Source organism: Leuresthes tenuis, unplaced genomic scaffold (assembly GCF_036924035.1).
Source record: "Leuresthes tenuis unplaced genomic scaffold, fLeuTen1.0.hap1 SCAF_5, whole genome shotgun sequence".
Classification (NCBI taxonomy): Eukaryota; Metazoa; Chordata; class Actinopteri; order Atheriniformes; family Atherinopsidae; genus Leuresthes; species Leuresthes tenuis.
Genome location: NW_027325359.1, coordinates 34,875,539 through 34,889,726, shown reverse-complemented (window position 1 = coordinate 34,889,726; position 14,188 = coordinate 34,875,539). Strand labels below are relative to the sequence as shown.

The following is a 14,188-nucleotide window of genomic DNA, read 5'->3' as shown; positions in this document are numbered from 1 at the left end:
CCTTTCTGAAAGATGAACATTATTGTTCCCACATTACTTTGTTAGCTGAAGCTAACGCTAACAGCTAACGCTAACAGCTAACGCCAACAGCTTAGCTAATAAAGATGACATACACCAACTTCTAAGGAGTTATTGCTGTTCCTTTCTGAAAGATGAACATTATTGTTCCCACATTACTTTGTTAGCAGCAGCTAACGCTAACAGTTTAGCTAATGAAGATGACGTACACCAGCTTCTGAGGAGTTACTGCTGTTCCTTTCTGAAAGATGAACATTATTGTTCCCACATTACTTTGTTAGCTGAAGCTAACGCTAACAGCTAACGCTAACAGCTTAGCTAATGAAGATGACGTACACCAACTTCTAAGGAGTTACTGCTGTTCCTTTCTGAAAGATGAACATTATTGTTCCCACATTACTTTATTAGCAGCAGCTAACGCTAACAGCTTAGCTAATGAAGATGACGTACACCAACTTCTAAGGAGTTACTGCTGTTCCTTTCTGAAAGATGAACATTATTGTTCCCACATTACTTTGTTAGCAGCAGCTAACGCTAACAGCTTAGCTAATGAAGATGACGTACACCAACTTCTAAGGAGTTACTGCTGTTCCTTTCTGAAAGATGAACATTATTGTTCCCACATTACGTTGTTAGCTGAAGCTAACGCTAACAGCTTAGCTAATGAAGATGGCGTAACTTCTAAGGAGTTACTGCTGTTCCTTTCTGAAAGATGAACATTATTGTTCCCACATTACTTTGTTAGCTGAAGCTTTCTAGCTGAACGGTTCCGTTCTGTAACTCAGACAACCTGCAGCTGTGTGGATAAGGTATGTTACAGTTGTTTAATGGTGTTAATATCTAACATATTGTTATAGATGCAGTAATAAAGGTTTAAATGCAGTAATTAATGGTGGGTGGACTTGCAGGGGACTTGAAGGGCAGAGTTTCGCACATTTAAGTGTTGCAGCAGAGCTGTTTCAGTGGGGGTCAGATAAGAGCCGCTGCGCTTAAACCAACAGGTATTTTGACCAAAACCTGTCTTAAACATCTCAATGAGACCTCAGAAAAAGGGGCAAATTACTAAAAAGGTCATAATATGTCACCTTTAAGGCCTGCCAGACTGAACACAAATCAAACTTTACTTAGAACAAATGTACAAACGTTAGCTGCTGTTGGATCAGAAGTCTTGCTCACAGAGGCCTCTGCTTCTTTCTGCTATTCAAACTCTTCCTTCTTCTCTTATCTCTGTACTTTCTAAAAAAAGATTCCCACAGTCCTGAGATCAGCGCACATTGTTACACTGGCTGACACATTTTCCACTGGCGACTCTGTTCTTTCCTGCATAGTCAGGGCTTCTGTTGCACCACCTTTAAAGTCAGCTTTGTGCCTGTCTGAAGGAGGCTATTGCATCCGAAATAGGAGCCTAGCTTTGTTTGGTCACTTCTTGCTTTGTACTGATTAAAGGTTCTGCAGCTAACCTGTACCCACGTCTTTATGACCTGGATCTGTTCTGCTTGGTTCAGTGTGAAGCACCAGTGAGCGTGATTGAAATGGGAGAGCTGCAGTCATCTCTCAGAGTTCAGATTCACATCTTTGTAGCACCAGTGATGAAGAAGCTCCAGCGCTTCACCAGGTCAACAGAGACCCCGCTAGAGTCCTACTGCAGTGAAATGTCCCAGCAGCCTCTCTGGTTCACGCCTCAGCGTATGGCAGGTGATACTGTTCCTCCCTCTTGTTGCATCGTTTGGCTACGATGGCCAAGTAAAGCACCAGCAGGATGAGCCAGTAGCAGGCGTAGAGGATCGTCCCTGCTATCAGCAAAGCTTTCTCAGTCTCGCTGAATGGCTCCTGGGTTTCACAGTAGACCGTATAAGCCACGCCTCCGAGCAGCACCAGAGCCCACACTGTGACCGGCACAGCCCCGATTAGGTTGACCACAATCTTCCTGCGGCCTGAAGTGCCCCAGCCGGCCTTGTTGATGGTAAGCAGGGCGAATATTTTGGCCGGAAGCAGGCTGGACATGTAGAGCAGAGAGTAGAGCGACATGAAGATCATGACGAGGCTGCCGCGCAGGAAGCAGGCGTAGGTGGCCTTCACCATGCCGACGAGCTGGACCGTCAGCAAGAAGAGCAGGATGTTCCACAGCCGCCCGCGGTAGAAGAGATGGATGACCGTGGCCACCAGGAAGAAGGGGAAGAAGCCGGTGACCACAGACTCGTAGGTCATCCAGAGGCTGTGCTTGTGGAACCACAGCGCGTTGTAGAGCCACTCCCGGAAGTAAGACTTGCTCCACCGAGTCTGTTGGTTCAGCCAGCGCAGATACTGTGTGGGCGTCTCAGTCTGACACTTGGACCGCGCCGTGAACTTCGTCTTGTAGCCAAAGCTGAGCACCCGATTGGTGAGGTGGCGGTCATCCCCGAAGCTGCACTTTGAGCCGAGGAAGGTCTGGTGGTACCAGGGCTCCAGGAAGCGCTGCAGCAGGCAGTTCCTGTACATGCCCAGAGGGCCGCTGATGCACTGCACGCAGCCGAAGTAGGACTGGCAGGCCCGCTCGATGTTGAAGGCCATCCAGTAGCGCACGCTGCTGAGGAAGGAGATCCACGAATCGTACTTATTCAGGATCTGGAGGATAGAGAAAGGAAGAAGGGTCAGCAGAACCTTTAAAGTATGCAAGCTGTGGAGTCCATCTGTTACTTACTATTAGTTTTTCTGGATTTCTGAAGCATGGAAGGCTCTGATTCTCTGCTATCAATTTTATTAGTATCAGTCCTTAAGGTTAAAGTTGTTTTTATAAGAATCTGAACAAACCAAAGCTGCCGTTATATGGAGACATGCAGGTGTTCTGAGGCCTTATTCCTGGTGAGTGAGTAAAACATTAATTAAAATGCAAACACAGCATCTTTAGTGCTTTTTCTCTTTAAGTTGACTTTCACCACAGTTTTCATGGCTCCACTTTACCTGGACGTCCCCACCGACCCCCCCCACCATCGGGTCCTCCTCAAAGATCTTCAGCATTTCAATGGTGCAAGCCGGGTCGAGGACGGTGTCGGAGTCGCACACCTGTGAAAGCAACACAGAGGTTCAGGAAAGGCAGGGGGATGCTGATTAGAAGTGATGCTAAAATCCAGCAGAGAATGAGAGGCTGCTGACAGAGAGCCCAGCTGCTTCCCGGCACCCGATCAGCTGTGGACGGGACCTCTGACCCACAGCAGGTCACAGCAGCTGGAGCCCCACCGGACTCGAATACATAATTCAGGAGCCATTATCTATTGTTCTCATAAATTCTCTCAGTAACATTGGAAGTTACAAATGTTTTTGGGGGGCAGATTTGATGGAGAACTGTCCTTTTCCTTTAATTTAATTCGGGTCTTTGGACAAAATGCCATAAAGTCCATGCTTTGCTTTTGAAAATATGTTTAAAAACTGTACGATCTCAGCTTTTAAGGGTGACGGTGCAGCTCCACCTTCTTGTCCAAATAAAATGAGTTTGGCTGCTTTTTGGGACCAACCCATTCTGTGGAGAACTGTGGAGCGTGCACTTTGGTTCTTTATGTATTTTGCTCACTTTTTAAGACAAACATTAGAGGTCCAGTGTGTAGAGGAGCAGCATACGACCATCTGGATGCCAGCAGGAGGTCGAGCTGCCTCTTCTCCTGTCAAGCTTGCTCTAAAGTCCATAAAACACCGACAAACAGACACTCTGGTGTCTGCTTCAGCATTTGGTTTGTTAGTTCGAAGTAAAGACGTTCGAGTGCAGTCAAATGATGGTTTATGTGCTCAGTTAAGTCGAGCTGCAGGTCATTTAATTGGACTTCTGTTGTCTAATATGAAAGGAACTGATTCCCTGAATGCAGCATGCCAGACTTTGCTCTGGTAGGTGGAGTTATGCCCCTTTTCGCCCCCCTTCAGTTTGTTTGTACAGGCTTTTTCTGGTCGACCTATCACACACCAGAATAACTGACAAATATTAGCTAAACTGGCACTAAATCTGAGCATTTCATACATTCAGCACACGTTTGGATGTTCACGGCTTCTTCTGTAACTTCCTGAAACATACAGAGAGCCTGTGGGCCAGTTTGGGCCCCGCGCACGTGTTCTGCATGCGTTAGTTTGACTTTGGATCATTTGGTTTGTCGCTTTTAGTCGGACTAACACGTATACATGTGTCTTCTTCCCTGGCTCTTACCTGAACGTAATCCACGCTGTCTCCCAGAGCTTTAAAGGCTGTGTACATCACCTCCCTTTTGCCTCCCCACTCCTGCATGATGCAGGAGTAGCGGCATCCCCTGACCAGGCGCGCCACCCGCGCCGCCTCCTCCATGTGCACCGTGCTCCTCCCCCCAGCTCCGACCCCTCCTGCACCGCTCCCATCGCTGTGGTAGTTCCCCTTCCACACCATGCTGCCAGCCTGGTCGGCCCCGCCCATCACCTCCTGGAAAATGTCCATCATGTAGCGGTCCTCTGGCCTGTTTCCGTCCACCACCAGCACCACCTTCAGGCCCGGGAAGGAAATGCGGCGCACGCTGCGCAGGCACTTCCTCAGGTAGTCCGGGTCCTCCTGGTACGCTGCGATGCAGAGGGCCACGGAGCGCCGGAGGTGCTGGGGCCGGGCAGGGCTCCGCATCCGCCGATGCTCCAGGAAAGCGAAGAGGCTCTGAAGGAGGAGGTGGAGGGAGAGGAAGGCACCATAGAGGCCGAAGGAGAGGTGGTGCTGCTCGGTGTGGATGAACTGGTAGCCTTCAGTGGAGCACAAAGCCAACATGAGCGTCACGTTTAACTCTCATTTAACTTTGCTGTGTGTGTGTGTGTGTGTGTGAAGGTAACCTGTGACGTAGGCCAGCAGGATGGTGAAGAGCACCACCGCAGCAAAGAGGGTGGTGACCACGATGTTCAGCGCATTCCTGCAGCGAGAGGGCATCTGGAATAGAATCAGATCAGATGAAGGTGAAGTCTCCATCAGAACTGCATCAAGTCCACGAAACTTAAGCCAAAGTAAAACGTGCAGGAAAAAGATATCCATTAAGATCCATCAAATTTTGAATTTCCCTCATTAGAAATTCTATTTTTGTTATCATTTATTGGTCAGAAGTCCCTAAAATGACACGACTTAGGGTGTGTTCACTGTTCTGATCCAGACCAGAGCAGAAATGTTACCGTTAGTGGAGGTTATTAATACTAATAAAAGTCATATAGATCAGTTTATAACCCACTCTTCAGTCCAAAAACTGTAGTATGTCAGACAGAATGTGGTCATTGGATTCATACAGATAGTCCTTTTGAAAAGTCTGACCTTTCTGAAACCTTTAAAGTGTCCTGATCAATAGTTCTGCAGCTTTCTGAAACCTTTAAAGTGTCCTGATCAATAGTTCTGCAGCTTTCTGTAACCTTTAAAGTGTCCTGATCAACAGTTCTGCAGCTTTCTGTAACCTTTAAAGTGTCCTGATCAACAGTTCTGCAGCTTTCTGAAACCTTTAAAGTGTCCTGATCAACAGTTCTGCAGCTTTCTGAAACCTTTAAAGTGTCCTGATCAACAGTTCTGCAGCTTTCTTTAACCTTTAAAGTGTCCTGATCAATAGTTCTGCAGCTTTCTGTAACCTTTAAAGTGTCCTGATCAATAGTTCTGCAGCTTTCTGAAACCTTTAAAGTGTCCTGATCAACAGTTCTGCAGCTTTCTGTAACCTTTAAAGTGTCCTGATCAACAGTTCTGCAGCTTTCTGAAACCTTTAAAGTGTCCTGATCAACAGTTCTGCAGCTTTCTGAAACCTTTAAAGTGTCCTGATCAACAGTTCTGCAGCTTTCTGAAACCTTTAAAGTGTCCTGATCAACAGTTCTGCAGCTTTCTGTAACCTTTAAAGTGTCCTGATCAACAGTTCTGCAGCTTTCTGTAACCTTTAAAGTGTCCTGATCAACAGTTCTGCAGCTTTCTGAAACCTTTAAAGTGTCCTGATCAATAGTTCTGCAGCTTTCTGAAACCTTTAAAGTGTCCTGATCAACAGTTCTGCAGCTTTCTGAAACCTTTAAAGTGTCCTGATCAACAGTTCTGCAGCTTTCTGAAACCTTTAAAGTGTCCTGATCAACAGTTCTGCAGTTTTTCTTTGGACATTTTCTGCTTTTTCCCTCATCTTCAGTCCTTGTTCCTGAGCATTTTCAGTGTTTTTTCTTTGTTCAGCCACTTAACTCTGAGCTATGAACCATTCAGGCAGAAAAAAGGCTCCTAACTCAAGGGATGAACCAGTGTTGTGTCGACACAGAACAGACAACTTAGCAAAGAAGCCATTTTAAACTGGATCTTTAGGCACTTTGTTACCAGCAGCCTGTCACAAAGACACATCATTTGTTCCCATTTCTTTAGCTGCATCTATGAAAAACAGCAAAGAAAACACAGTTTGACAGACAGAAAATAGGATTTCTGCAGCAACAAGGTGATTCCCAAAGAGCTATTAGCTGAAAACTTGAATGAATAATGAAAATATTTGTTAATTTATTTGCTTGTAAACATATTTAGCTGTAAAAATATATCCACTATATGTATGTTTTCCTTATTAAAGCAATAATATAGTAAGAGTAAGTAATAATAAATAAATAATAAGTAAAAATGATAAAAGGAAAATAAGATGTTACAGATTTTAGAAGCAAAAACAGAAAACTGTGAGATTGACCCTCAGTGGGATGTGTGACACTTTCTACTTCACCAGATATTACAAACATCCTTTGCTCCCTGCGCTGGTGTGAGGGGCGTGACGGTGGGGGGGGGGGTAATGTATGCTGCCTGAACTGGTCTGTTGTCCCTGAGAACAGGGACTCTGGACTCTAACAGGGAGACCTTGTCAGTATGTTTTAGCATCACTTCCTGTTTTGTTCTCTTAAACCAACAGTCCAGCATCAGTGACATCACAGCATGCAGAGAGCCTGGCTTACAGTCACCACAACCGCTGTTCCTCCTTCTGCTGTAATACCACAACGACCCCCGCCTCCGCCCTTTAGCCCCTCCGCTGCTCCACTCTTCCCTCTCTGGATTAATAGCTCTAATTGAAGACCAGCCGGGGTTTGGCCAGCGCTCTGAACCAGTCCAAACTGGAACAATTCTCCCCTTTCATTCATGAAATTACCTTCCAGCCCCCACCTGGCCAGGCAGGCCCACACTGCAGAGACAGACCGATATTTCTGTCATCACATTCAGCTCAGGGGGCAGATTTATCAGACCTGCTCTGGAGAATCTGTCCATGTGATACTCAGAGTTCTGACAAAGAGGGAAAAGGTTTTGGATCACATCCAAAACCTTTTCCCTCTCCTGTTTCACCACAGCCAGTCAGAACTCTTTACTCTCCTTTTCTGCTCAGCATTCTTACCTCCGATGAGGTTCTTATGTGTCTGGAGCGCTTTGTTCCTCCACCTGTGCAAAACCAAGGTGGAGGAAGGAGATGAGCTACCAGCCTTGGGCTTAGACAGATGAATGTGACAGAACTGGCCTCTTCTGCCAGAGCCGAGGCATGTGGCGACCTACAGATAATCAGCTTTTGGTGTAGATCTCCAGCTGGAACAAGGCTTTTTCTTATTTCTTATTCAGCCTTCAGCCTGGTACGCTCTCTTTGTCTCGTCCAAAGTTGTTTCTGATTATTCTGGTGAAGCTGATGCTTTCATTTCTGAACTGTCTGTCTTATTCTGGATGAAAGTCGAGGCTTCAACACACAAAAAGCTGCACCTCAACTGTTCAAGAGGTTAACTTCAGTCGTTAAAAATGGTTTGAAAATTAAGATAAGTGCAAAGAACATGAGGGAATAATGAAAGGGTGGAGGACAGAGTCTGGATGGAGGCTTTTTTCTGGTAAAGATGGGAACAACTAACTCCAAGCTGTGAGTAGCTGACCCTCAGCTATCTGTCCATCCCTTTCACTTTAGGATTAATGGATGGTTTAATTCGGGCTTTTCCTGATACCACTTTTAAATAGGGTTGGAATTTAAATATGATCAGTTTCATATCAACATATGTTGTGGGATTGATTCTAAAATGAAAAAAAAGACTATTTTTATTCAGACTTGAATAATTCAAACTTGAGATGTTAGATTTGATTTTAATTGAAAACCTCCTCTCATAAATCATTATATATTTACAAAGCTAAGCATAAAAGTCCCTTCTCCAGGCTTTCTAAAAGGACATACCCATTTCTTTAGTTGCATCTATGAAAAACAGCAAAGAAAACACAGTTTGACAGACAGAAAATAGGATTTCTGCAGCAACAAGGTGATTCCCAAAGAGCTATTAGCTGAAAACTTGGCATATCTCAGCATGGTGTGCAGTGTGTCCTTAAAACATTTGAGGAAACTGGACAAGTGGAGGACAAAAGAAGAAGTGTCAGGCCTAAAAAACTATCTACAGCAGATGAACAGGATCTGAAAGTGATGTCCTTAAGAAAGAGGAAGAAATCCAGCTGTGACCTGACAGGACCTGAGAGATGCATCTGGACCTTCAGCTGATCCATCTACTGTTGGCCCAAGCCTCATCAGAAATGGTCTCCATGGAAGGGTGGCTGTCAAGAAGCCGTTCTTAAGGAAGGGAAACAGGGAGAAAAGGCTGAGCTGTGCCAAATGACACAAGAAGTGGACTGAAAATCAGTGGCAACAGGTCTTATGGAGGGATGAATCCTCCCCAGAGCCCGGACCTCAACATTATTGAAGCAGTGTGGGATCATCTGACAGAGAACGGAACAAAAGGCAGCCCACATCCAAAGAAGAGCTTTGGGATGTCCTTCAAGAAGCCTGGAGAACTATTCCTGAAGACTCCTTAAATAAATGACAGAAAGCTTGTCTCAGAGGGTTCAGGCTGTGTTGGAGAATAAAGGAGCTCAGACCAGATATTCACTTTAAAGCTGCTGAGAACTGAGAAAAAACTCTGTTTCTGCCTCAGATTCTGGGTTTATGTTCAGGTTTGATCATGTTTCAGTGAATCAATAAAGGATAAAGGAGCTCAGACCAATCATTGCTCAGAGTTTCTAACCATGACTGAGATGTGGACAAATGTAACTGTGACTGAGCTCAGCCGACTCACTTTTTACGTCTTCAGGTTGCACATTTTACATTCTTTAATCAAATAAATAACTGTTTGGGAGTCATTGATGTCCTTTAGAGATGTCTGTACGGATCCAATTCATGCCACTGCGGGACAAAGAAAACAGGGTAGATTAGCAGGCTGGGGTCCCGTGGTGTGAATGCCCCGGGGGCCACAGGACAGATCACAAGCACACCGAATGTGGACGGTTTGATTAGAGGGCTGTGGGCAGGTCAGAAGCTGGGATTAGGCGGGGGACTGGGGGCCAGAGGAGGCGTGTGGGGGGGTTGGGGGGTGCAGGTGCAATTATTACATCTGCTGGACAGCAGCAAGTCAGTGCTAAAGACCAGGGACCGTGAACCAGCAAAAATGATCAAAATCACAGTGACCAACATTTGAGGAGAAGATGAAATTAAAAGAAAAGAAAGAAATAACATTATTCAAATAAGAAAAACAAGAATTTTAGTAAAAACTGTAACCTTTGTGGTCTTAAAGCCTTCAGAATGGATCAGCTCCTCTGAGAAAGACTCACATTTCTCAGTGTGAATGTGGATAAAAACAGTCTAGAAGTCCTCTCAGATCCTGAAGCTTTATGTTTCAGCCACATATCCAACAGGATTTTGTTAGGATTCACCAAAATTCTGCATACAAGAGGTCCGAGTCTACACCCAAAGCCAGGACGGGGTAGATTAGAGGATTACCAGGTCATCGTTTTGCAGAAAATCTCCAAACAAGTCAAAATGCTACAAGAAACAAAGAGAAAAATTCCATCAATTCCTTAAAAGATGAGTGCAAAGTCCTCCCAGTTGGATGGAAGGATGAAGGATTCCTTTCATTCAGGCCCGTGAGTGAGTGTGCTGGGAGCTCAGGTGGAGGAGGCATCTCTGAATGATGGTTCTGGCCCCAGAACAGTGACTTTCACACAGCTGAAGGACGAAGAGGGAGGGAGGAGGGACATTTTTAGGAAAAGAGGGTGGGGTGGAGCAGGAGAAGCAGGGACGGGGGAAGGTGGGGAAGTGGGAGCTACGTCAACCACAGGAATGACATCAGCTTGTGATTAAGACTGATCAACAATGAACCGAACTCACAGGTGGTTCTGTCCGGAACGGAGGAGTCTGAAACCGAAACTCTTCTTATTTTACGCTGAAAAATCAGCTTTTTATTCATGGAGCTGCGAGCGAAAGGACGTCAGACTTCGAGGTTTACTCCACCTGCATGAATAAACTTGAATGTGTGTTGAGTAAGAGATTCTATCTGATTTCCTGTGCATGTGACGCATGAAAAGATGAGTAAACGCCAGAGGGCCGGCAAGCCTGCAAGCATGGCAGCTTCTCACCACAAACATTTCACATGAAGAAATAAGCAGAGATAACTGCTGGTGGTGCAGAGTTTCCACTAGAGGGCCTCCACCAGCTGAGTGCAGCAGCTTTCATGTGAAATGAAAGTGGTCCAAAGCTTTAAATGTATATAACTCTGTGGTTACCTTTCCTGGAAGAAAAACACCTGAACATTGTACACTCTGAAGCTGGTTGGTATTAAAGAGAAACTGAGTGAGATGAAGCAATCCTTCAGAAAGTTGGGCAGATCTCATCCAAAGATACTGGAAACGCTTGTTTCAGCCTGTTTGATCCAACAGATCGAATCTAAAACCAGGCCAGAAGAATCCACTCGATTCTGGAGTGGATCTGGACCACTTTCATCAAAGTTTTCTCAGACTTTTTGCACTCTGAGCAGCTTTATTCAGCCTTATTTTTCCACCAGGAGAGGGATCAGCATAACCTGCACATCTTCATACAGCTTTTAGAGCGACGTCTTCTTCAGGGAAGGCCTTACAAAGTTAAACCACATCCTGCTTCTTCTCCAGCAGCACGGCTTCGTAGCAGAAGAGTCCAGCTGCTGCACTGACCTGCCTGCAGTCCAGATGTTTGACCACCTGAAACCATTCGAATACAGCAAAGAAGACCCAGGAATCCTCCATCAGACAGGAAATGGACAACGTTCCTCTCCCACAGGTCCAGCGGCTGGTCTCCTCAGCTCCAGATGTTTGCAGATGTTGTTAAACGAAGAGGGGATGCTGCAGTTTTTACAGCTAAGCTGAAAATAAGCTAATGAAATAGTAAAATGTCTCATTTTTAACATTTGATATGTTTTTTATGTTCTATTGTGACCATTAAATTCTGTTTAAAGTGTTTAAACTCTTCTGGAATTGGGGTTGTATTTATTATTATTATAAATCATATCCCAAAAACTGTGTCCTATGGACAAAATGATACTGTTTCACATTTAGCTGTGAAACTGGTCTGAACAAACACATTCAGAGGAAATAAATCCTTTAAAATCAAGACTCAATCCTTTTTTTTTTAGTTTATTAGTTTGTTTTTTTAGTTAATTTAGTCTAGCTTTTATCAGCACTGATATCTACCAATATGCATAAGATTTGTCCCAAAAACACCAAGAAAGTCAATGAAAAGGCAGAGAAAACAAACACAATCAGGGGAAATAAATCCTTTAAAATCAAGACTCAATCCTTTTTTTTTTAGTTTATTAGTTTATTTTTTTAGTTCATTTAGTCTAGCTTTTATGAGCACTGAAATCTACCAATATGCATAAGATTTGTCCCAAAAACACCAAGAAAGTCAATGAAAAGGCAGAGAAAACAAACACATTCAGGGGAAATAAATCCTTTAAAATCAAGACTCAATCCTTTTTTTTTTAGTTTATTAGTTTATTTTTTTAGTTCATTTAGTCTAGCTTTTATGAGCACTGAAATCTACCAATATGCATGAGATTTGTCCCAAAAACACCAAGAAAGTCAATGAAAAGGCAGAGAAAACAAACACATTCAGGGGAAATAAATCCTTTAAAATCAATACTCAATCCTTTTTTTTTTAGCTTGATTTCGGTCTCCACCGACTCCAGAGGGAAATATTAGTATTCTAGTTAATTCAAACAGGTTTTAAACTCAACAGAATAGAGAGGAAGGTGGGTTTGTCGCACTGACAGTGTGAAACGTCATTTAGTCTCGCTTTTATGAGCACTGAAATCTACCAATATGCATGAGATTTGTCCCAAAAACACCAAGAAAGTCAATGAAAAGGCAGAGAAAAAGAGCAAAAACAAGGACGCAATGAATAAACTGTGAGACAGGTTTACAGAAAGTACTGAGACAGTCAAAGTGAAGCCAAATAAACGGCAGAGAAGTCCCACTGACTGGCTCTCAAAGCTGCTTCACCTGTGGTCTCGCTTTAAAGCAGCGGGCTGCTGAATAGCAGCAGGCTTTGTGTGGAAGGCCACCAGACCAGGCAGGTCCAGCTCCACAGTGATGCCATGGAAAATCAAACTCTAACCGCCGCCGCCTGCCTCCACACAAGCAGCAAGTGTAGCTTATGCCAGCAGGAGAGACGGCACCAAACAAAGGTAACACTCAGCAGAGCTATCAGTTAACTTTCAGTCTGACTCCACGAACCTTAACCACTGTCTGCACACTTTAACGTCACTTATTGCAGTTTTTCCTCAAACTTTTCCATCCAGCTGGTGTGTCTGAATACTTTCATTCATTCTTCACCTAAAAAACCTGAAAAACTCCAATCTCATGCCATCGTGTTTGATCAGATCCTAACTCCTGGATGGAAGGATTAATCTCCTCTCTACGGTTTCTGTTCAGGCATAAACTGTTTAATTGAAGCGCTTACCTTCCTGACCCAGTGGACCCTCTGTCTTGGTCTCCCCCCAGATCTCGGTGCGTTGATCTGGGACGTCCAGCCCTCTCCTCTCCTCCCCTCAGCACAGCGCTCTCCTTGTTCTGTCCCCCTCCTTCCTCCAGCTCACACTACATCTTTATTCCAGCTTGCTCGCTTAATTCAGGAGATCCCACATCCAAAAATACAGCTGGCAGCTTAAACCACCACCCTCTTCTACGTCTGTGAGCTAGCCTCCGCCTTCTTCCCCTCCTCCCTGTGGCTCCCAGGACTGTCCCAGGGCATCCGGCCCCCCAGCTGGGTCAGAGGTGCTCAGCCAGCAGCTGACGCCGGTGCAGCCTCTGCAGGTTTTGGGCTGCAGTCAGCCGTCTCTCTGCCTCTGCTGCTCTCCATCCCGGCTGCTGATTTCAGCCATGAGCCCGGGGCCGAGGTGAGGCTGGAGGTGAAGACTCCCTCAGTGCTGATTCGCCCCCCCCCCCCCCCAGGTTTCTCAGCTCCTCCTCCTCGCTGCTCTGCTGCAGAATCAGCTCATGTTTGCATCTCCTGCCTGCAGCAGCAAAGCCTAAACCCTTGTCCTCCTCTGTCCCTCCGTCCCGTCTGGCAGCCCAGCACTGCTGAGCGACTCCTCCAAAGCTCCTTCACACCCCCTCCCCTCTTTGGACACCCCAACCTGCTCCCTATCTCTGCAATGCAGCCAGCAACCTCCAACAAGCCGGAGGACTGTTTAAGCGGAGCCCCCTCTCCTCTCCACCTTTCTGCCTGCCTCAAAGCATCCTTTATGGGCTCATTTCCCCCCCTCCCTCCTTTCTCTCCTCCCTGTGAGGCTGAGCTGCTGACATCCTGCAGGTTGTGCCAGGACAAACTGCAGCGTCCTTCTGACAATCAATACACGACCTTCGAAGCCACTCCATTACATTTCATGCAAGTGGAGTAACAGAATCGCTTCAACGTGAACCTTTTTCTTGCCTTTTCAGTCCAATGCAGTAATCAGCGTAATGGCTTCACAGCTCCCCCCCTCCTCTTCATGTGAAGCCAACTCTTGTACCACATTCGAGTTGGTGATGCAGAGCTGACAACAGAAGAGTTTTTCAGGCAGGCGACAGACGGGGCACCATGGAGTTCTGTGCTCGGTCTGCTTCTCTTTAAACTGTGTTCAGACATTCCTTTAACTTTGATTTGCTCAGGTTCTGATTGGTTCTGCAGCTTGGAATCATCCTCAAAACATATGACTGTACCTGCTGATCCAAACATGAAATGACTCTGACATTTAACACGATGCAGGCTAAGATAATGACGTTTAAAAAAGGTCATAGTGCAGGATCAGCAACTTGTTTCAAACAAAAATACACATTTATGTCTGTGACTCAGGGATAAAAGCTCTCTCTGACGGCTCTGTATGTGGCAGTTTCAGAGCTGGTGATGAGTCCTTCAGGGTGTCTTTCTGC

General features: G+C 45.4%; 1 protein-coding gene across 1 annotated transcript; it reads right to left on the bottom strand.

The window, feature by feature from the left end:
• Positions 1 to 743: 743 nt before the first annotated feature.
• Positions 744 to 13,324, bottom strand: has3 (hyaluronan synthase 3). The gene is made up of 5 exons (XM_072385304.1): positions 12,738 to 13,324; positions 4,825 to 4,918; positions 4,187 to 4,737; positions 2,959 to 3,060; positions 744 to 2,622 (listed from the first exon to the last, which is right to left on the bottom strand). The coding sequence occupies exons 2-5, from the start codon at positions 4,916 to 4,918 to the stop codon at positions 1,693 to 1,695; spliced, it is 1,677 nt and encodes a 558-aa protein (XP_072241405.1). The 5' UTR covers positions 12,738 to 13,324; the 3' UTR covers positions 744 to 1,692.
• Positions 13,325 to 14,188: the final 864 nt, after the last annotated feature.